At 37.2% G+C, this 24,056-nt stretch overlaps 1 protein-coding gene and 1 pseudogene across 1 annotated transcript in view; one reads left to right on the top strand and one right to left on the bottom strand.

Moving 5' to 3' along the window:
• Positions 1–2,475: 2,475 nt before the first annotated feature.
• Positions 2,476–3,235, bottom strand: LOC125361376 (annotated as a pseudogene).
• Positions 3,236–6,935: 3,700 nt separating this feature from the next.
• Caap1 (caspase activity and apoptosis inhibitor 1) overlaps positions 6,936–24,056 on the top strand; it is a 31,304-nt gene continuing 14,183 nt past the window's right edge. The window contains exons 1-4 of the mRNA XM_048359193.1: positions 6,936–7,337; positions 11,895–12,095; positions 13,356–13,440; positions 14,312–14,387. Coding sequence (XP_048215150.1) covers positions 7,029–7,337; positions 11,895–12,095; positions 13,356–13,440; positions 14,312–14,387 — 671 coding nt within the window. The 5' untranslated portion in view covers positions 6,936–7,028. The remainder of the gene's footprint in view (positions 7,338–11,894; positions 12,096–13,355; positions 13,441–14,311; positions 14,388–24,056) is intronic.

Here is a 24,056-nt window from a genome sequence, read left to right as displayed (position 1 = left end):
ACAAAAGTTTTCAAGAACCACCTTAAGCTATCAGCTGAGTATTGTGGTTCATTCCCATGTATGTAGCTACTCAAAAGTCTCTAGCCAGATGGATCTTAATCCAGATGGACTAGTAAAAAAAAAAACTTAAGTCTTAAAACCTAAAGCAAAAAGAGCCAGAGGCACCAAGTGCAGCAACTCATGCCTTTAATCATAGCTACCAGGAGACTAAGATCTGAGGATTGAAGATTGGAGCTAGGTAGGACAGAAAAGTCCCCTGGGAGAGACATCTCCAATTAAATACTTAAAAACTGGAAGTGAAGCTGTGGTTCAAAGTGGTAGAGCACTAGCCTTGAGCAAAAGAGCTCAGGGACAGCACCTAGGCCCTGAGCTCAAGCCCCATAAACAACAACAAAAAAAGCCTGAGGCATGGCTGAAGTGGGAAGACCCTGAGTTCAAACCCAACTACTCAATACCACCCAAACAAAAGTCTCATGTAATACAATAACCTACTGGGCACCATTGTTTAATAACAGTATAGTTCCTGTATAGTACTGGTTGGTTGATGTTGTGCTTACATGGCTACCTTGTAGCTGTGGCACACTAACATTGATCATCATCATGAGGACCATCTTCACATACTCCTTGACTGGCAGAATTTCAGAATTTTTCTTATTTGCCTTATGAGTGTCTTAAAACCTTGGTTTTAAACATACAGTGTAAATCAGGGTTTTACATTTTAAATTAGTTATTGGTTATATGCCTTAAAAATTGTTACTGTAGAATATGAAATACTCCACAATTTTAAATTGTAAAACATTCTCGCAATTCTTTTTTTTTTTTTTTCCAGTCCTAGGCCTTGGACTCAGGGCCTGAGCACTGTCCCTGGCTTCTTCCCGCTCAAGGCTAGCACTCTGCCACCTGAGCCACAGCGCCCCTTCTGGCCGTTTTCCATATACGTGGTGCTGGGGAATCGAACCGAGAGCTTCATGTGTAGGAGGCAAGCGTTCTTGCCACTAGGCCATATTCCCAGCCCTCGTAATTCTTTATTAGTGTGTGTTATACTACGTTACCTCAAAACAGCACACACAGACTGGTAGCAGAGATCAGTGAACACACCGCCTCCCTAGGGTGTGCAAGGCCTTGAGTTCTTGTTCAAAACAACAACAAAAAACCCTCACCTCCCACGTTTTTATTTTTATTTTTAAATCTCTTTTAGTCCTGGAATCAGAATCCTTTGCCTCACATCAGGCTGTAGTTAGTGTATCAACCAAGGACAGGGGTTTAGCTACACAAATAAACTGGGAAATGATCCATTTTCAAATTCACATGGTTGGTGTTCAGCTTTTTTTCCCTGAATAATTACTTATTGTCAAAGTGATGTACAGAGGGGTTACCGTTTCATATGTAGGGCAGTGGGTACATTTCTTGTACAATTTGTTACCTCCTCTCTCATTTCCCCCTTCCCCCCTCCTCCTTTCCCTCTTCCCCCATAAGGAGTTCAGTTGGTTTACACTAAATGGTTTTGTAAGTATTGCTTTTGGAGTCGTTTGTCTTTTTATCCTTTGTCTCTCAATTTTGATAGTCCCTTTCCCTTCCCTAGTTCCAATACAAGTATATACCATATCCAGGATACTCAGATGAGATACAGTGATAGCCTGGGGACAACCACAGGAAGGGGATACAAGAGGATCAACAACAACAAAAAAAGCTATGGTTTCACATGGCATGTTGAAAGTAATTACAACAGTGACATAACACTCGTTTCCATAACATGGAGTTCATTTCACTTAGCATCATCTTATGTGTTCAGAAAGGCATAGCTATTGGGCTCTTGTGATCCTCTGTTGTGACTAGCCTAAACCTGTGCTAATTATTCCCTATGAGGGAGACCATAGAGTCCATGTTTCTTTGGGTCTGTCTCACTTCACTTAGTATAATTTTTTCCATGTCCTTCCCATTCCTTAGGAATGGGGCAATGTCATTCTTTCTGGTAGAGGCATAAAATTCCATTGTGTATATGTACCACATTTTCCTGATCCACTTGTCTACTGAGGGGCATGTGGGTTGGTTCCATATTTTAGCAGTGACAAATTGTGCTTCGATGGGTGTTCAGCTTTTTTTTTTTTTTTTTTTTTTTGGCCAGTCCTGGGCCTTGGACTCAGGGCCTGAGCACTGTCCCTGGCTTCTTCCCGCTCGAGGCTAGCACTCTGCCACTTGAGCCACAGCGCCGCTTCTGGCCGTTTTCTGTATATGTGGTGCTGGGGAATCGAACCTAGGGCCTCGTGTATCCGAGGCAGGCACTCTTGCCACTAGGCTATATCCCCAGCCCGATGGGTGTTCAGCTTTTTTAGGGGTTGTTAGAGAACCTCAGTTCCTAGTTAGCTTTTGGCTAGAGGCTATCCTTGTTTTGTATTTCAGTGTGACAATTTGCTTCCTCAAAATCATCTAGGGAAAAAGCAAGTAACTGGGACTAAAGTTGGAATTTTTAAATGTAATAACAAAAGTAACATCTCAGTGTCTTCTAATGGCTAGCAGTAGGTTACTCTAGAGGAATGGGTTATTCAAGGATGTATATGAATGCCAGGAGAAGGATCACTGGGAGCTATCTTCAGAGTCTGCATACGGTACCTTCTATGTCCCACCAAATAACAACTAGATGGAGAGGCTTGATTAGATTGAGGTTCAACCATTTGGTCAAAAAGACTGGATTGTGTATTGGCTACCTTTATTTGATTGCATCATATTTGAACTTAAGTAGTAAAAATAGTATTTTTCATTTAAAAGTTTCATTTAATGAAAGTTGTATACAAGATTACTTTGTTCCTGCATCTTCTCAGTTGTTTCTTCCTTATATTTGCCCTTTTCCTTGCCTAAATGGCAGGATTTGGCTTTCAGTTCCAGGATCTTTTTGTGGTCTTTGGTCAGTTTCAGCCTGATGATAACCACTTTGCTGGGGTGAATGCCCATACAGACAGTGGTGCCATGGGCCTTTTCCCATTGTGCCCATTCCAAGTAATGACATACTTCATCCTGTAAACCTGGACCACTTTGCCAATCTGCTTACCTTTATAATGTCCTTGTACAACCTGCACTTGATCATCCTTTTGGATGGGCATAGGTTGCACACTGCAGTTCTGTCTCAGCTCTTTAGAAAGAGAGGAAGACATAACCTTCCTGCTAATGTGGGAAGCTGCATTGAAATTCTTTTCCAGTTCTTGCTTCATTCAGAAGTGACAAAGGCAATGAATTTCATTTTGACTGCTCCGGCTTCAGTGATGGCCAAAAAGGGGAGTAAAATAGTATTTAGGATATGGTAGATAATACAAGTTTTAAAGAATGCCCAGGTCTAGGGCTAGGAATATGGCCTAGTGGTAAGAGTGCTCATCTCGTATACATGAAGCTCTGGGTTCGATTCCCCATCACTACATATATAGAAAACAGCCAGCTGTGGCTCAAGTGGCAGAGTGCTAGCTTTGAGCAAAATGAAGCCAGGGACAGTGCTCAGGCCCTGAGTCCAAGCCCCAGGACTGGCAAAAAAGAAAAAAAAATGCCCAGGTCTAAAGGGGATACATACCTATCATAGGACTAAAATGAGGTGCTGAGGGTTTAAACTTACCTGTGAAACACTTTAGTCTCACAAGAACCCCCATAAAATTTTAGAAATTTTTTTTTGTACTTAGCTGGAAGACACACTTAAAAGACTGGATACCTGGCCCCTCCAACACCTCCCTACAAGGTAATTGGGATTCTGAGATTTGTAGAAGAGTAAAAAATTGATGCAAGGGTGACCTTGTGTTACCCTTGAGTAATTGAGGTCAAAAGCAGCATGCTTCACATCCCTTCTCAAACATGGATACTTAGTAATGAACTGGTAATAGTTTGAAACTAATGAAGCTTTAAATATTGATGATAGGCTTGGGCAATTATATACCCTTTCTTGGCATTTTATTGTTTGTAGATACAAAAAGCCTGGATTGTGTGCTTTTTATCATAACTACACTTTTCATTATCTTCAAATTCATTGTCTAAGGTTCTCTTCAATATCATAATCTCAAAAGAATATCTATCTATCTATCTATCTATCTATCTATCTATCTATCTATCTATCTATCTATCTATCTATCTATCTCCATCCGTCTGTCTTTGTCTGTCTAATGTGCCAGTCCTGGGGCTTGAACTCTGGGCCCTAGACATTGTCCCTGAGGTTTTTTTTCTCTTAAAGCTAGTGCTTTACCACTTGAGAAACAGCTCTGCTTCCAGATTTTTGCTGTTTAACAGGACATAAGAGTCTCATGGACTTCCCTGCCCATTGTACTCCTCAGATCTCAGCCTTATGAATAGCTAGCATTATAGGTATCAGCCACCACTGCCTGGCTGAAATGTACTTTTAAAATTATTGTTATTAAGTAGTTGTACAAAGGGATTACAGTCCATAAGTCAGGTTATGAGTACAACGCTTCTGGGTCAAATCCAGTCTTTCCTTTGTTCTCCCTCATTCTCTCCCTAAAACATTTTTTTTTTTTTTTTTTTTTTTTTTTGGCCAGTCCTGGGCCTTGGACTCAGGGCCTGAGCACTGTCCCTGGCTTCTTCCCGCTCAAGGCTAGCACTCCGCCACTTGAGCCACAGCGCCGCTTCTGGCCATTTTCTGTATATGTGGTGCTGGGGAATTGAACCTAGGGCCTCGTGTATCCGAGGCAGGCACTCTTGCCACTAGGCTATACCCCCAGCCCTAAAACATATTTTTTAAAAAATTGCACAGCGGGACAAAGGGTGAACAAATAAATACTACATTGCTATTGCTATTCAGTAGCTACTATGTTGAAAATGAACTATACACCTTGTGGGCAGGGGCAGTCAGAGGAAACTTGGAAAGAGCAAAGGAAGGGGTGACATGCTTAAAAAGAAATGTACTCATTACCTGATTTATAAATGGTAGTCCTTCTGTACATTACCTTAATAACAACAATAACAAATGTAAACCAATAATTTATTTTCCTTTGGTGCTTCATAAGTAACATGGAGCTGGACACTGGTGGCTCAAGCCTGTAATCCTAGCTACTCAAGATGGTGAGATTTGAGGATGCCACTTCAAAGCCAGGCAGTCATGTCCATGAAACTCTTACCTCCAATTAATCTCCAAAAAGCTGGAAGACAACTGTGTGTGGCTCAAGTGGTAGAGAGCTAGCCTTGACCAAAAGAACTCAGGGATGGCACCCAAGTCCTGAATTCAAGCCACAAGACCGACAGACAACAGGAGGGACAGACAGACAGACAGACAGACATACAGACAGACAGACAGACAGACACACACACACACACACACAGGCACACATGTAACAGAATAAAGTCTCCAAATGAGAATTAGGAAAATAAACATGCACAAGAACTCCAACCTTCTACAACTCCCTGAAATATACTTTCTAAAAACAACTTGTCCTGATGATGAATGATGAGTAGAAACTCCTTTTTTCTCATTTAATTTTTTATTGTTATTACAGAGGTGATGTAAGAGGGGTTACACTTTCATAAGAAAATCCTCCTTTTCTCCCATAATTAAAAAGCAGGTTTTTTTTTAAATGAGGTTACTGTGTAGGAGATCCAACTTTAACAGGTTGATAGGCCAGAAACAATAGAATATAATGGATATAGGTAGTCAGGGTTGATTTTAAATCCTCATTTGTATGGCCTTGAGTACAGATCACTTTGCTTAGTCAATTTCCACACACACATAAAATGTAGTCAATAATATTTTTCTCATGTGATTGTAAGATTTAAGGGAAGCAATACAGAGCATGTCATTTAAGTCTTTTTGTGTGTTTTGTGTGTGTGTGTGTGTGTGTGTGTGTGTGTGTGTGCCAGTCCTGGGGCTTGAACTCAGTGCTTGAGCACTGTCCCTGGCTTCTTTTTGTTCAACTTGAGCCACAGCACCACTTCTGGCTTTTTCTACATATTTGGTGCTGAGGAATCGAACCTAGGGCTTCATGTACAAGATGCAAGCACTCTACCACTAGGCTATATTCCAGGCCACCTCATTTAAGTCTGTGCATCTCTTTGTGGAGTATGACACTTGACCTCTCCATATTCATTTTTGTGTCTGAAAAATTGGGAAAACAGTATCTAGCCCATTTAAAACTCATTGTGGAGACATCTTTGAAATGAAGGAGCGATAACGCTAAGCAAATACAGTATATGCTGTATTGCTACTCAGCTGACTTGAAATCAATGTGCAGTTAAGAATCTAGCAGGTCATTTCTGAGAAATACTAAAAATACATGCCTATGAAATACCTTTTATAGTGACATTTTAGAAGTGGCCTCTAAATATGTGCACAAAAATTTCCTAATTTAGGTGAGCTGCATTTTGGCTCAGATTTTCAAATAGAAACTCCTTTTCTTAATTCTCTATTGTTACAGTTTTCAGTATCACAAATGAAGTTTGGAGATCAATAAAAAACAGAAATCAGAACGTATACTTCTAATCATTAGGGATTCTCTGACCTTCAGATATATTTGTAAATTGATAAACACTAAAAAGAGGTTTTAAGAAGGCACAGAACGGTTACAAAATTCCACATTCTGTCTTTTAAGAAAAAAAAAACGCAAAATAACCTCAAGGGGACAACTAATTAACAACTCGGGGGTGTGGGGGTGGGGAATGGGGAAGAGGTGAGAGGGAGAGAAAAATGAGGGAGGGGGTAACAAATTTGAAAAGAAATCTACTCACTATCTTACATATGCCACTGTAACCCCTCTGTACATCACCTTGACAATAAAAATGAATTAAAACAAAACAATATTAACATAAAAGAGAAATAGAACAAAATAACCTGAAGAGGACTACTGACTGTACGCCCCAGAGGCCTAGGCCATACCTCAGAGCCCTACACCGCCTCCGGAAATTGCCTTAGACGTTCTGCGCCATGTCCGGAAGTGACGTAACTCTGGCGACGGGAAGCGCTCACCTCCCGCTGCTGCCCGCCTGTAGACCGGGTTCCGTTGCCGCTGAGACGCCGAGGTTTTCCCCCGGATGACTGGAATCGAGGGATCATGACGGGGAAGAAGTCTTCCCGGGAGAAGCGGCGTAAACGGAGCAGCGAGGAAATAGCACCTTCATTCACGACCCCGGACCTCGTCCCGGCCCTCGCCAGTAGCGGCACTGGAAGTACCAGCGGCTGTGGCAGCGCAAGCGGCTGCGGGAGTGTTAGCTGCTGCGGGAACGCGGGCTCCGGTGGCGGCGGCGGTGGCGGCGCGGGCAGCGGCGCGGGGAGCGGCGCGGGGAGCGGCGCGGGGAGCGGCGAACGCCGGAAGCGGAGGAGCACGGACTCGTCCTCCAGCGTGTCGGGCTCCCTGCCGCAGGTGCGTGCGCGCAGCTACCGAGGCCTCCCGAGCCGCCGCGCCTAGGGGGCGCCGGCCCCCACAGGCTGCTCATTCTCGAGGTTCCTCCTCCGGAGTCCCCTGGAGCCCCTGCTCTCGTGTCCTGAACTTCACTGTTTCTGGTTTTACGAATAAGCTTACCTTCCTGTGTGGTCTTCCTCAGCTTCCCTGAAGAGCGTTATGATTGGTCCGGTCACTGCCCTGATGAACCGGACACTGACACTTTTCAACAGTTTTGTTTGTTTTTAGTAAATTCTGGTTAACTGCATCGTTCTTACAGATGACAAAATTTTGAGGCCCCGAACTGAAGGAACTCTTTACTTTTTTCTTTCTTTCTTTCTCTTTCCTTCTTTTCTTTCTTTCTTTCTTTCTTTCTTTCTTTCTTTCTTTCTTTCTTTCTTTCTTTTCTTTCTTTCTTTCTTTCTTTCTTTCTTTCTTTCTTTCTTTCTTTCTTTCTGTTTCTTTCTCTTTCTCTCTTTTTCTCGCTCTCTCTTTCTTCCCTTCCTCCTTCCTTCTTCCTTCTTTCTTCCTTTCCTGTCTATCTGTCTGTCTTTTTCCCTGGAGTCATGAGTTTGTTCATCTCTCCTTGTTTTGAATCCAACGTTTGACTACAAAAGCTATCAACCGGCAGAAATATCGCCACTTAAAAAACGTTTATCATTTACTGTTATAAAACTTAAGGTTTACTTAAAACTCATCCATCGCAGAAATAAAGGCAAAAGTTTGGAAGTCTCTTTTCATACTTCACATTAATAGATGGTAGGCAGCCAGACACCAGTGGCTTAAGCCTGTAATCGTTGTTATTCAGGAGGCTGGATCTAAGGATGGCAATTATAACCCAGTCTAGGCAGTAGTGTCAGTTAGACTCTTTATTTCCAGTTAACCACCAAAATGCTAGAAGTAGGGTTGTGGCTCATGGTGTAGAGCTCCAGTCTTGGGGAGGGTGGGGGAAGGGGGAAGCCAAAGGACATAGCCCAGGCCTTGTGTTCTACCCCTAAGTACGGGCACAAAAGAAAAAAGTAAATCTGCAGCCTATTTAGATTTTCCCTTGTTGGATCTATGTCTTTAAGTTTCTGCACATAAGTTCTACTAAACTGAGTAATAACACTTTGTTGGTATGATTTCTGTATATAGTGTGTTACATTGTAGTGACTTCCCAGTATTCCCTTATGTCTTTAGGTGTTCAGTTTTTTTTTCTTTTTTTCACTGCACACAATACCAAACTACTTTAGGATAGAATCTCAGACGTCAAGGTCAAACGATATGCATTTAAAACAGAAAAAGGTGGGCGCTAGTGGCTCCTTACTTTAATACTAACTATTCAGTAGGCTAAGATCTGAGGATTCCAGTTCCATGCTGAACATAAAATTCTCAGACTTCTTGCCTAGGCTGGCTTCAAACTGCAATCCTCACACTCCACTGGCATCTGGCTTCTAAGAGATTATTTCCAATTAACTAGCAAAGAAGCAAGAAGTGGAGGTGTGGCTCAAGTGGTTGGTAGAGCAAGCCAAACAGCCTAAGTTTTAGTCCACCAGCCACAGAACAAAATAGTCATGAGGTAGCACCAAATGCTTTCAAATATAAGTAGCAGTTTATTGTCCAAACACAGCATGTCAATATAGGTTTCTGCATATCTTCACTAATAATGGATATCCATTTTAAATGATCTGTTAAACTAATGGATTTAATTAACATTCTAGTTTCTATTTTCTTGATGAATACTGAGACTGAATACCGTATTTGATTTTTGTGTAGTTGTACATACATATATACCATTTTTTTTTTCTGGTTTTCAATCTCTCTCTGAGAAACCCCACATCTTTAGGTAAAGTTTTGGTTTTAAGCTTTTTTGTACTGCAGAATATACTGCAGGTGTTACTAGAACATCCAAGATGCTCTGGCTTAAGTACATTCAATTTCTTTCAAGTCAAAGCTAATACTTTGCCTTCTAGATTTTATAATTGTTTAGAAATGTTTTTCTTATTCCAAGATTATTAAATTATTCTGTATTTTATAGGACTTTAGAAAATTACAGCTCTAAGTGCTTTTTCTTTGGCTGTGGAAGTATAAAAAGACATTTTTACTTTTATGCTTTCTTCTACCTAGCACACTTGCATATTAATTTAAGACTCAGAAAAATGTGTTCAGTGAGTTTTGTCTTTTCTAACACTTGTATTTATTCTGTGACTTTTTTGCTTTATTGAGGGCTTCTAATGTGGTATGGGATATTAACAATGATAATGGGCATTCTTTTCCCATTTGTACTTAAAGTGGGAATGTTTTTGTCTCTTCCCGCTGCCTTGCCCCCTGCTCTTGCCTTCCCCCTCTTCTTTCCTTATTTCCCCTTCCTCCCTCTCCTTTTTTGAAGCTTTAAGTATTGAACCCCCCAGGGTCTTGCACATACCAAGTAAGTCCTCTAGCACTGAGCTATTCCCACCTTGTCAGAACATTTCTCATGTTTGTTACAATTTACTTAATTTTTTGAATACAAGCATTTGAACTCAGGCCTTGCACTTGGCTTACTTGCTCTCCTGTACACTACCACTTGAACTATGCCTCCAGCTCTGCTTTATGCTGTTAGTTGGAGATGGAGTCTTGTGGACTTTTCTGCTTTGGCTTTGAATCTCAAGCCTCTGGATCTCAGCCTCCTGAGTACTTAGGATTGATTACCTAGGTATAAGCCATCAGCTCTTACTGATTTGAAAAAAAAGTAGGGAGTGATTTGGTTGGGGCTAGATTAGGAACTTTTTTCAGTTTTCTTCCTAGTTTACTGGGGGTTATAGTTTTATCAGATGGCTTCCTAATACTCTGTTGTGGTGATCATGATTTTTCTCCTTTAATTAGATTATGTAATTTTACTAAAAATTGTTAACTGTCCTTGCAGTCTTGGTGTAAGTTATACTTGATGTGTTGATTTTTGTTTCTTGCACAAAGTTGGAATTTATTATGCTTGCTTTTATGTAAATGTTCTTGAGTTAGATCAGCCTATACTTTTTATTGTCAGTATGTTTGAAAATACTTTGGTTCCTCAAATGAACTTTTGTAAAAAGAAAACAAAAAACCAAAAAACTTGGGTAAGTTTTTTCTTTTTAAGTTCTTTCAAAGAAAAAAATTTTTTTTGTTTAGTTATGAATTTGGGATCTTATGCTTGCTTGTCATGCTGGCTGTGTTGGCCCTGTACTACTTGAGCCACACTTCCAGCTTGGCTTTTTGTTCATTATTTTGGAGAGGGAGTGTAATGTTTTGTCCTGCTTGGGTTAGATTCCATTATGGCTTTGAACCATGATCCTCAGATCTCATCCTTATGAATAGCTAGGATACAGGCATGAGCCACCAGTGCCTGGCTTATGGTGACATTTGGTGGGGGAACTGTGAACAGTTTTCTTTCTAGAGCTGCAGTACCATTTTATATTTCTGCTGTGTTCCAGTTTTTCCATATCATATTCTGATCCATTAATACAAGAGCTGATCTATTTACCTTCCAGTGTAATTATCATAGTATGTTTTAAAACTTGCCCTGTTGTGGAACATATAACAAAGAAAACTACCTGACTTACATAATAAGGGAGATATTCTTGAAGAAATAACTTTCAAATTTATACCTGATAAAGCATCTGAACATGTTGAACATGTAGTGTCGTATAGGCGAAGAAGAGGGAAGGTGTAGAGGATGAGAATGTACAAGCAGGTTCTGTTTGAGTTATTCCAAGAAGTTCATTGTGTCTAGATTCAAAAACATGAGGATGACAGGCCGGGTGGGCCATACCAAGAGCCATGTGAAATCATTGAAGCATTTTAAACAAAAATGATTACATATCCCTTCTATGAAATCCATTCTGCTAGCAATATACAAAATAATACTTCATGCCAGATGTGGGGTCTATTTAAATGGTTATTGCTATATTCTAGGAAAGATCATGATAGTTTGGACCAGTATTATGGTAGTAGATTTGGAGAGACTGGATAGAATTGGGAGATGGGAGGTAAAATTGTCAGATGTTTAAATTACTGAAATGATTTGCTTCCTATTGAGTATTAATTAAATTATTTATATTGGTTTAAAATAGAAGTAGCTCATGGTATCACTTTGTGATATTTGTCATTTGTAACATTTTACTGCTATTTCATTTCTCTATATTTATTTAACCAAGTGGCAATGAATACTATATGAAATATAAAATAAATTGTGATGTAAATGGCCACCTGAAGAAGTATCCTAGTTCTTCAAAAGTCTAAAATTGTAGGAAGTCTTTGATGTTGAGAGTATTTTCATTTGTGTGTCTTATGTTATTACAATACTCTTTTTTTTCAGCTGTCCCTGAGTTAATTTTAGTGTTAGCAGTAAAATCAAACAATGGAAAACACGAAATATTCTTTACAGTAGCTTTAGATAAGTGTGCAAACAAGAACTTTGGAAATAGCTAATGAAGGATAATTTACCAAATGAAAATATATGATGTCATAAACATAATATTTTCACACTGTATATATGATAGTATTATATATCAGAATATTAATAGTTCTTTATTTTAATTTTAGGAAACCAAATCTCTTTTGCCAACTTCGGAAAAAGAGTTATTTTTGGCAGAGCACAGTGACCTTGAAGAAGGTGGACTGGATTTGACTGTGTCATTAAAACCAGTTAGTTTCTATATATCAGATAAAAAAGAAATGCTTCAGCAGTGCTTCTGTATTATAGGAGAGAAGAAATTACAGAAGATGCTTCCTGATGTGTTAAAGGTACTTCATTACTGTACATGTGCATAGAAATCAAAACTTTTTATAGCAGTCTTTTTACTGAATGCAACATGTAATTGGATATTTTCATATGAAATAAACATGAAAAGAAGTAAGGGAATTTGGAGAAGTACAAATGGCCTTGTATATTTAAAGATTGTAAAGAAAAATGTGTGGGCAAGAAATTTACTGACCTTATGGGAATACTGTTAAATTCAGTTAATTTCGTTAAATTCAGGCAATAATAGTATTTAAATTTGAATACATTCGGTCTACCTTGGTGCTTTAAAATATAATACACTGCTGTATAGCAGTGACAGTTTATAATAGCTTATATTTTATCAAATTTAAGAGTTTTTATATAGCTATTTCTGAAATTATTTAGGGAAGTGCATGTAATTTTTACAGTTGTAGAAATAGTCCTGGGACAAGTTAAGCCCAAGATCAAATACCTAAGACACATAGGGACAGGACCTGAATTTTTAAGCGTTTGGAAGAATTACTTATAGGCTACTATTAACATATAGAACTACTTTTATTTGTTCTTCATAATATCTATATGTACTATCAAATTCCTAAAATATTTATCAGTTTTTCAGTTTCCATCCTATGAAAAGGTTGATATAAATCTATTTGAGATGTTCATTTATTTTATTTATTTATTTTTTTGCCAGTCCTGGGCTTGGACTCAGGGCCGGAGCACTGTCCCTGGCTTCTTTTTGCTCAAGGCTGGCACTCTACCACTTGAGCCACAGCGCCACTTCTGGCCATTTTCTACATATGTGGTGCTGGGGAATTGAACCCAGGGCCTCATGTATACGAGTCAAGCACTCTTGCCACTAGGCCATGTTCCCAGCCCTCATTTGTTTTATTATAAAACTTTTCTAACTGGAATTTTAAAAATTATTAATTTAAAATATTTTGTGTGTGTGTGTGCCAGTCCTGGGGCCTGAGGGCTGTGCCTGAGCTTGTTGATCCTCAGATCTCAGCCTCTTGCACAGTTAGGATTACAGATGTGAGCCACCAATGCCCAGCATGGAATATATTTTACAATTGTAGTTTTCCAATTTCTTTTCTTTCTTTGATTCTCTTTTTTTTTTTTAATTCTAATACTTTTATTTGGGGAGGGAGGGAGGAGGGAAGTAAAATGTGAGAAGGATGAGAACAGGTAATCTTTTGTTTTAGTTTGTTTTAAGTACTAATTTTTCAGTTTCTATTGAAATTATAGTACATAAATTCAATTAAAAATATCATTTCCTTTAGAACTGTTCAATAGAGGAAATTAAAAAACTATGCCAAGAACAATTAGAGCTACTATCTGAAAAAAAAATCCTGAAGATTCTTGAGGGTAAGAATATTTCTACATTCTGCTAACTTACTAAACTGTATAGCATTTTTTTTCTTTTACTTGAATGTTACCTTGATTTCATTATTGAGTAATCATTGAAGAATATTTTCTTTTTGTGCTGAGAAATACAATTTACATGTCAGAATAGAATCTCCTGAATAGATTTTATGTATAAAGTATGATATATAGAAAATGTATATATAATATATAGAATACAACATAAGATTGTATACTGTTATAAAGTTAGGAAAAAATGTTTATGAAAAATACTATAAAAATTACAGAGAACGCAAAGATTTTTCTGGAAATAATTTTACATTTTTCTTCTTTATAGTATTTATAGTAACTATTGTATATTATTTCAGCTCAACTGTGGCTCAGATGAAATTTGTGGATGCCCATCTGAAATAACTCTGTGATCTTAAACCTTCTAGAATGTTTGATTTACAACCTTTTCTTTTCCCTCCCTCTCCCCTCATCTCTCTCCCTTCCTCTTCCCTTTTCTCTTCCCCTTCCTTTTTTGGAACTTTGTAAGGATTTTAGCATTTGCACTATAGATGAAACAAACAACAGAGACTTGGAGTTGCCAGAGAAAAATAATTTTTTAAAAATAAAAACTAATTAAATGGATTTTATAACTCTGGAAATAAATTTGTATATAGGAATGTAGTCTCAGTATATGAAAACATTCTTATATATGGCAAGACAAGGTAATGAAGAAAAAAATAGAAAAACTTGTTTTAAATGTAAACATATAAAAAGTGTAACTATAAAGTGTTCAAACATGCATTGCTTTTAAAGATGGAACTCTATTATTAAATCATTCTTACTTTTTACAAGCATGTTTTCAATAGTTTATTTCGTTTATAAGGTGACAATGGTGTGGACTCTGATATGGAAGAGGAGGCAGATGATGGCTCCAAGATGGGATCTGATTTAGTCAGTCAGTAAGTTCAAACATTTTTATTTTCACTTCAAAGTTTCTTTGTTATTCCTTTGGAGGTGTGCTTTACATCAAGGATTTTAGTGATTTAATTATATAAAATAAGTTCTGGTACACTGTGGCACAGTAGGATGGTAGTAGATAACAGATACACACTATATTTCAAAAATCTAAAAGTCCTTTGAATGATTTTACCATAAAGAAATTATAAATGAGGCCGGGTGCCAGTGGCTAACACTATAATCCTTGCTACTCAGAAGACAGTTTGGTGGGATGGAGATTTGAGGCTAGCCTAGGCATAAAGTTCACTAAACCCTTTCTCAACCAGTAGCTGAATGTAGTGGTACAAACCTGTCATTCCAGTTATGGGAGGCTGAGATCAAAAGAGGATCCATGTTCTAGGTCAACCCAGACAGAAATGTCACAAGACCCCAGTTCCCAGAAAAAGCTAGGTATGGTGGTATGTGCCTGTCATCTCAGCCATGGTGGGTAGCAAAAATAGGTTATGGTCTAGGCTGGCTCTAGGCAAAAAGCAAGACCTCATATTGAAATATTCAGAGTAAGCTAGGCACTGGTAGCTTATACCTGTAATCTAACAGAGATCTAAGGATCATAGTTTGGGCAGGAAAGTCCATGAGACTCTTCCTCAATTAACTTCCCCCAAAAGGTCAGAAGTGGAGTTGTGGCTCAAGTGGTAGAGTGAATGAAAAAGCCCAGGGGAGGGGCTGGGGATATAGCCTAGTGGCAAGAGTGCCTGCAACAGCCAGAAGTGGCGCTGTGGCTCAAGTGGCAGAGTGCTAGCCTTGAGCGGGAAGAAGCCAGGGACAGTGCTCAGGCCCTGAGTCCAAGGCCCAGGACTGGCCAAAAAAAAAAAAAAGAAAAAGCCCAGGGGACAGGCCCAGGTGCAGAGTTCAAAAAATAAAGTAATGGAAGGAAAGGAAAGGAAAGGAAAGGAAGGAAGGAAGGAAGGAAGGAAGGAAGGAAGAAAGGAAGGAAGGAAGGAAGGAAGGAAGGAAGGAAGGAAGGAAGGAAGGAAGGAAGGAAGGGAAGAAGGGAGGGAGGGAGAGAAGGAAGGATGAACAAAGAGAAGGAAAGCAGGAGGGAGGGAGGGAAGGAAAGAAAGGAAGGAAGAGAGAGAGGAAAGGAGGAAGAAAGGGAGGGAAGGAAAGAAAGAAGGAAGGAAGGAATGCCAGAGGTGAGTAAAGTGGCAGTTTCTTCCCTATCGAGCACAAAGCCCTGAGTTCAAACCTCAGTATTGAAGAAAAACAGAAAGTGTAAAAAAATTATAAATATGGGTATGTATATTTAATTCAATATAAAAGTATAATTTTTGTGTATGGAAACATAGTGACCTGTTAATAGGTATACTTTTTATATATTTTAATGTGTTTATGTATCAATTAAAATAAGTAGAAGAACTGGAAAAATAATGTTTGTATTTAATTATAGGCTATTGTATGTGATCTGAGCTTCTTTAAGTTAAGCTAGGCTAAATTACCATGTTTGAAAGGTTTAAATGTATTCATTTTATTTTTGACTTAATATTTTCAACTTAAGAATATGTCTGATTCGGAAGTAACTCAATCTAAATTGAAAGAACATCTGAACTTGACAAGCAGGGCCTAACAATGAGCTTTGGAGGTAGAATAAGGTGCCACAAGCTAAGGAGTGTAGGTGCCTTTTTGGGAGCTGGAAAATACAAGAAATGGATTTTCCCTGAAGCTACTAGAAGGAATGCAACAGTAGTTCTACCTTGATTCTAGTTCTCTAAGATTCACTTTAAATTTATGACTTCAGAACTATTCAAGAATAAATTTTTGTTTTAATCTATTATATAATTTGTATGCATTGATGTACACACACCTGCTGTGGTGGTACATACCTAGTGTGCTGTCACCCATTTGTAGGGACAACAGGAAAATATTATATAATTGCTTGGCTTATCTTGTTTTTGTGTGTGTGCTGGTACTGGGGCTTGAACTCAGGGCCTAGGTGCTGTTCCTGAGCCTTTTTATTCATTGTTAGCGCCCTACTGTTTGAACTACAGCTTTACTTCCAGCTTTTTGGTGGTTAGAGATGAATGTCATAGTCCTGCTTGGGCTGGCTTTGAACCATGATCTTCAGATCTCTGCCTCACTAGTAGCTAGAATTACAGGTGTAAGCCACTAGCACTCGATTATTGGGACTACAGTTACAGATTGGTTGTTTAAAACTATAAAGGGGTTTTGTTTGATTTAAATGTTAATTTTTTTCTCATGCTGTTTAATGTACTTTCTATATAGTATGGCAAAAATAACTTCCTAATCCATCCCATAGAGAAAAGTGAAATAAAAGAAAAATAGGCAAGAGTGAAATTAAAAAGAAATATGAAGAAGGAAAGTGGTGAAGGAGGAAGAAAGGCAGGGGAAGGAACCAAGGGAAGAACAGTGAGAGACTTTTTAACATTTAGTCTTCCAGTTATTGTTGATATGCTGGTGAAAATTAAACCTCACTTATTTTTACTCTCATTGTAAGATTTAGAAGACCTTGCTTGATCATCTTTAAGGTGGGTTTCAGGTCTTTTGTTTTTAAAATTTCTTCTTTTGAGATGCATTACTGAATTATTTCCACCCCAGTTTTAACTAATCAAGTACTATTCAGAGCCCTCATTATTCAACTGTGATGTCTCTCCTAGTTTTATTTTAAGAAGGTGATAGAATGTTTAATGAACTGACTAGAGCATGTGCATCTCAAATGTCAGTTACCCTTTTACGACTATTAGTGAAAGTTAGAATCTTAATTTTTCATGACTTATTTTGTCTTTTCTTTTACATTATTAAATGTTTAAAAGTTTTTGAAATGGTTTCCAACATTAAAAGTAATAATAATAAACCAGCTTGCTGGGCACCAGTGACTCACTCTTGTAGTCCTAGCTGCTCAGGAGGCTGAGATCTAAGGATTGTGGTTTGAAGCCAAGCCTGGGCAAGAAAGTCTATGAGACTCCAGTTATTCACCAAAAAAGCTGAAATTGGAGCTGTAACTTAGATAGTAGAGTGCCAGCCTTGAGTAAAAAAGTTCAGAGACAGCACCCAGGCCCTAAGTTCAAGCCTCAGGACAGGTACTAAAAAAAACTCTAAAATGGTTGGAGGTGTGTCTCAGGGGTATAGCACCTGCCAGCAAGTATGAGACTCTGGGTTCAGAATGAAGTACCACCACCCCCTTCCCAACAATTGAATAGGAATTATATTTAAGAACTGTGTTGATACAGTATCTGTAGTTTGTATATATATGTATTTATCAAAAGTAAGAGGTGATATTGTCACTCTTGAGATGAAAAACTTTAGCATCTATAATTCTATATTATTTAAGAACTATTAGGAATGTAGCAATAATTGGGAAAGTTAAGGATTAAGATCAATTACTTGGGAAAAACAATGCTTCTAATAATAAGATAATATGCAGACCTAGAATTAAGAGTGCTTTCTCTATCCAGAAACAGGCTGGCGAAGAAGCTTTAGTATAGTTAAATGGCACTAACAACATGAACAGGTATTTGACCTATAATGTTAGATGATTAAGCTCTAAGCAGTGTGTTTGTAATGAAATTTAAGTCTTGAATAGTGCAGTGAGATAATCAAAACTGAAAGAATAAAAGTGCAAACACTTCAGGGAAATCTTAGCAATGTTTTTGAATTGCTTTTGCTAAATATCTTTAAATGAGTATGATTTTATTGAGTGATATTGAGGGAGATGTCAGTGAAAATGAAGCTATATTTCCCTGTAGATAATAAATAGCATTGAGATAATTTTGTAGTTTTAGAGGACAGATTCAAAAGTACAAATTCTCAAAGTAAGTTTTATTACAAAGTAGGTTATTTATGAATGTTGTGGCATAACTTTTCCTAACCACTCCTACTTTCTTAGCAGAGTATTGGTATATTCTCAACTGGCTATCTAATTCTAGTTTTGAATTCATTTTTTTTAAATGAATTAACTTCTACATAGACTCCAATAGCTCCTGCATGTAGTCCTAGCTAGTTAGGAAGCTGTGATATGAGGATTATAGTTCAAAACTAGTCAAGAGTAGGAAAGTTTGTGAGACTTGAATCTCCAGTCAACTACCAGGAAAAAAAAAAAGGCCAAAAATGAAGCTGTGGCTCAAAGGAGCAGTAGCCATGAGTGAAAAAGCTAAAGGAGATTGCCCAAGCCTGGAATTTGAGACCCAATTCTGGCACAAACAAAATATTTTCTAAATAGGTCTGAGTTTAGGAAATATGTTTGCAAAGTAAACCACTTTATTTTCACCATATGATTTAAATGTCTTGTAAAATTTATATTCTTTTTTTTTTTTTTTTTGCCAGTCCTGGGCTTGGACTCAGGGCCTGAGCACTGTCCCTGGCTTCTTCCCGCTCAAGGCTAGCACTCTGCCACTTGAGCCACAGCGCCGCTTCTGGCCGTTTTCTGTATATGTGGTGCTGGGGAATCGAACCTAGGGCCTCGTGTATCCGAGGCAGGCACTCTTGCCACTAGGCCATATCCCCAGCCCTGTCTTGTAAAATTTATAGAGAATTTTAAGAATTACAAAAAATGTCCATTTAAGTTAGTATTTTATAAATATAAAATGTGAAGGCTTTGCTTAAAACAGAAAATATGGCTATTAAGATGTTGATGTGATTAAAAAGAGCAAATGGGTTTCATCTACTTAAACTGAACTAGTTAAATATAATAATCATGTTTCTTAAATAGTCTACAAGTTATTACACCCTTCAAAACAGGAATGTTTTTCTGTATATTGTTTATAGTAAGGATAGGTATATTAGAGAAGATAGAACAAAAGAAATATAAAGTAAAAACATAAATGTAATTTTCTCTGTCTGAGATATGTAAAAGTCCCTCAAAGATACTCACATTCTGTTTGCTCAGTCATTAAATGTTAATATATCCATTATAAGGAGACTTTGAAAATGTGATGTAAGAGTTTTACTGAGATGAGATTTTCTAGGATTATTAGGTTGGGCTAAATGCAGTCATAAGTATCTTATATGTGAAGAGTGAAGGACATTTGACATAGAAAATACTATATGATAAAAGCATAGGGAAGCCAGTTAGCTTTGGCGTTACATGAGGGAGTGAGGCCATGAGTTTGAGGACAAGAAGAATGTAGTTACAAATGCTGTAAAAGTCAGAAATCATCTTCCTTTGAGCATTGGGAGGGAATGAGGACTTGCTAAGACATTGGCTAGTGATACATATTTTGGATTTCTTCCCTACAAAATTAGAAGAGAATAAATTAGAAAAGAATTAGAATTAGAAATAAATTAGAAAAGAATTCCCTACAAAATTAGAAGAGAATTTGTGTTACAAATTTGTTGCAGCAGCCATAGGAATCAGGTATACCATGCAAACTCACAGAACATCTAAATTCAGTCTACACATCTGGTGTGTGGCTGGGTAATAGGGGGAAAGATAGTTTATGGACTCAAGATTCCCTGCTTCAAAGGTAACCATTATTAAGTTTTCTTGTGTTCTTTCGTTGGGAAATGTTATGCTTTCCTATAGTGTCTTCATGTATCTAGTGTACTATTTACTGTTTTACTTACTTGAATTATAAATATCTAACAGTAAGATGCAGTAAGAATAAGTTTTTTTTTTTTTTTTGGCCAGTCCTGGGCCTTGGACTCCGGGCCTGAGCACTGTCCCTGGCTTCTTCCCGCTCAAGGCTAGCACTCCGCCACTTGAGCCACAGCGCCGCTTCTGGCCGTTTTCTGTATATGTGGTGCTGGGGAATCGAACCTAGGGCCTCGTGTATCCGAGGCAGGCACTCTTGCCACTAGGCTATATCCCCAGCCCAAGAATAAGTTTTACTTTTTACCATTTCCCATTCTCCCTTTCTATAGAACAGAGTAAACCTGATGTTTGTGTATCCTCCTAGAGGTATTTCATATACTTACAGATCATTGTATATATGTATATGTGTATAATGTTTATACATACATGTACATATGTGGTATGTACATGTATATGTTACACATATATACTTATACATGCATTATATACATATGTGTATACATTGTAGACACAAGTGGTAACACCCTGTGAAGACTGTTCCTTAATGTTTTTCTATTTAATTTTTTCCATATAGTAAGCCTTTTTTTCCTTAGATTTTGAAGGTGTGTCAGAAGAAAGATGTGACTTGAAGCTAGGAATGATCCTCAATTTAGAGCCAACAAATAATCAAACCTTTATATTAAAATTTCCTAATATTTTTCATTTGGACAAGAAACTGGTCCTCTGATCTTCTTTAGAAATATATTTTAAACCCTTATTAATTTACATGTGTGGTTGTTCTTAATTAAGTTCCACAGATCTCCCCAGTGTATTACTTTGATTTAAAAAAACAACAACATGGAGTTGTGAGAATGGATAGATTGGATAATTAACTATATTGGGGCAAAAGAAAATAAATTTAATTGGTGTTAGTTTGATAAATTTAGGAGTACAGGTAGTGTTCTATAATTTAAAACCATGCTTTTAAATTAAGTTGCTTAAAAATAGAGAATTGCAGATGGGAAAGGGAGTTAGAAAAATAAACCAAGCTTTTTCTTTTGTTTTAAATGGAAGGAAATACAGAGATCATGACAGTCCCATCAACCCAAATTGTCTTTGGCAATGAATTATTTCCTTTGTCCTCTCTTTTCTCTCCAGTTCTTTGTTATAAAATTTTTACTTGGTCTCAAAGTAGTTGATAGATGTATTTAAATATAAATTGAAACTGTTTTCCTACTTTTTGTACCTAGTCTGTCTTATAAGAGCGTAAACTTAAATTTTCATAACTGAAACCAAAAAGACAAATACATGTATGTTGTAGATTTGTTATACATTAAGGCATTTCCTTTTTTATAACACCTTTTCATGCTATTTAATGGCTTTAAAATGGATTAGATAACTCTGAACCTGTAAAGTAATTTGAATTGTAATATCTACATCTTAGAAAAATTAGCTAGCATGGATCTTTAAATTTTAAACTGTTGGAAACTATTTCTGGAGTTTGCTTTGCTTTGTTTCGCCTTTCAGGGGATATGGATGTAAAAAGCCTCCATCATTTCACTTTTCTGCCACAGGGTGGTACACTGTACCTACTGTTTGAAACTGCTTGCCGTCTTCAACAGCTTGATCAAATGTAACTTCACACAAACTAGAATTTTAGAGAAGCTGTAAAGCAATGTAAATTGATTATAAACAAAAAAGTTTATGATAACAGATAATTTTTATAGACGAGTCTAATTTTATTTAAAGTATGTTTAATGGGATTTGATTAGTTTTTGTTACATTTTATTACTTACATTTTTATTTGGAAATAATTTCAGACAGTGAAATCCTGCATGAATATAAGAAATATCCATATAGCCCTTATATAGATTTATCTATTAATATCATATCCCATTTGTACCTTTTGCCTTTCTATGTGCCTGAATACTATGAAACATTTGAGGTATAAGTTACAGACATTATGACTCTTTGCCCCTAAATGTCAAATGTCCTTTGCCCCTAAATGTTTCTCCAAAGGACATTGATACTCTGTTACATAACCATAAGTATCAACTTCAGGAAATTCAGCATTAATTATTTCAACTTAGTTCAGTTTGCCCTTTATAACATTTCCCCCTCCTGTTCAGCTGTGTAAGGTCAGTTACAACATCTCATTGTCATGGTTGTTTAACCTCCTTTAATGGAATTATTTCCACAGCCCTTTTTATTTTATAATATTAACATTGAACTTCTCTTACTAGAATATTACTCATTTCTATTATGGTTTGTGTAGTGATTCTTCATTATACATATTATATACATTCTGAGCCACAATGATGGGTGATATTTCATTTTCATTACAGTATTACACGTGTTCACCTGCTATTTATAATATACTGGAGTTTGAACTCAGGATGTAAGTTTAATGTTTTTTTAGTTGTTTAAGTTTAGTGTTTTGCAGATTTGTTTCAATTAAATTAGTTTTTAACTACTGAGTAAAAACAAAATTTTATTGTATTTTTATGGGGTACCATATCATATATTGGTACATATTTAAACTTTTTTTTTTTTTTTGTAAATGTAGCTGAGTGACTGTAGATGAAGAATGGATTGTTATTCAGGGAGGTATAAAAGCAAACCAAACATTTCCTGTAAAGCTTGATATTTAGGTTAATGATCATAATAGGAAAAAAGTCTCATTTGTCAGGAATGCTAGAAGTGGCACATTTTAATATGATTCCTAGTATTATTCGTTATTCTGCTCCTGGGTTGCCAACGAAAATTGGGATTTGTGAGTGGTTTGGGTGAAAGAGTAAAAGCTAGAAAAGGTGATTTTAGACAATGGAGAAGTGTGAAAAATAGAAACAGAGCAATTATAAATCTCTCAGATGTTATAATTCATTAATATCAAAGTTATGTAACTTTTTTGAGAAAGATTTTACTACATAACCCAGGCTGGCGTGGAACTTTAGATTATTTTGCCTCAGCCACCAAAGTGTTAGGATTGCAGACATATATCACCATACCTGGCTCCACGGTCAAATGGCTTTGAGTCTGTTTGAGTTTGTGCAGTATTAATACAAGCTTTTTAAAAAAAATACAAAGTAGGACTGGGAACATGGCCTAGTGGCAAGAGTGCTTGCCTTGTATACATGAAGCCCTGGGTTCGATTCCTCAGCATCATGTATATAGAAAATGGCCAGAAGTGGCACTGTGACTCAAGTGGCAGAATGCTAGCCTTGAGCAAAAAAGAAGCCAGGGACTGTGCTCAGGCCCTGAGTTCAAGGCCCAGGACTGGCAAAAAACAAACAAAAAAATTAAAAAATAAAAAATACAAAGTAAACACACAATCAGCATATTGATTGGAAAGAATATTATAAGCTTTTGAAACAAATGATCAGTCACACACGCCCCTACAGACCCCTTTAGGTTATTTGAAGGATTTGTTACTGCTACCTAGATACTGAGCAAGAAAATTTCCTACAAATATGTTAGTCTTAGGGTGTGTATAAAAGTTCTCAGCAGAAGGTTATAAGTGCCTGTTTTGGAGAAAGTAATCAGTCGTTTCACCTGAATATTTGCACTTAGTTCATTGACTCTTTTGCTGAAAAGCTATTTGTAGAATCAGTATTAAAGTTGTACAATGCTGTCTTAAGTGGTATGATGCTATCTTACTTAAATCATCAGTTTAGTTTTCTATTTCAGAACTTGGTGAATTGACACTTTTTTCACGATTATACATTTAACCCATTTACTTTGATTATTTAGTATGTTACATGTAGAATGTGTATTTTCATATACTGTAGGCATCGAAGCATTTGAGGTATGAAATTAGATGAATATAATATAATTTGAATTCCAAATTCCCATGAAATTTAACAGTGGAACTTGAAAACTTATTGCATACTGCTGTGAGTGATGAGTTCTCCCATTAGCTACCCTGCAGAGTGTTGGAAGGGAGAAAAGAAATGCCTCCATGTTCCTTCCAGGTTTGCCCCTTGATTTTACAAAGAAATATATTCCTTAAATTGGTAGTAGTTTATAGCTGCTGACACTTAAGTTCATGTTTCTGAGTCTTGGAATGTACTAACTTGTACCCTGGGGCTTACAGGGATCTATTGTGTCTTCCCAAGTATCTCCCTTATTTCTATGAACTTGGGCAGTA

This window comes from Perognathus longimembris, chromosome 1 (genome assembly GCF_023159225.1).
Source record: "Perognathus longimembris pacificus isolate PPM17 chromosome 1, ASM2315922v1, whole genome shotgun sequence".
In the NCBI taxonomy this organism is placed as follows: domain Eukaryota; kingdom Metazoa; phylum Chordata; class Mammalia; order Rodentia; family Heteromyidae; genus Perognathus; species Perognathus longimembris.
The sequence above is the reverse complement of the archived record's forward strand: the minus strand, read 5'-3'. Positions and strand labels throughout refer to the sequence as shown.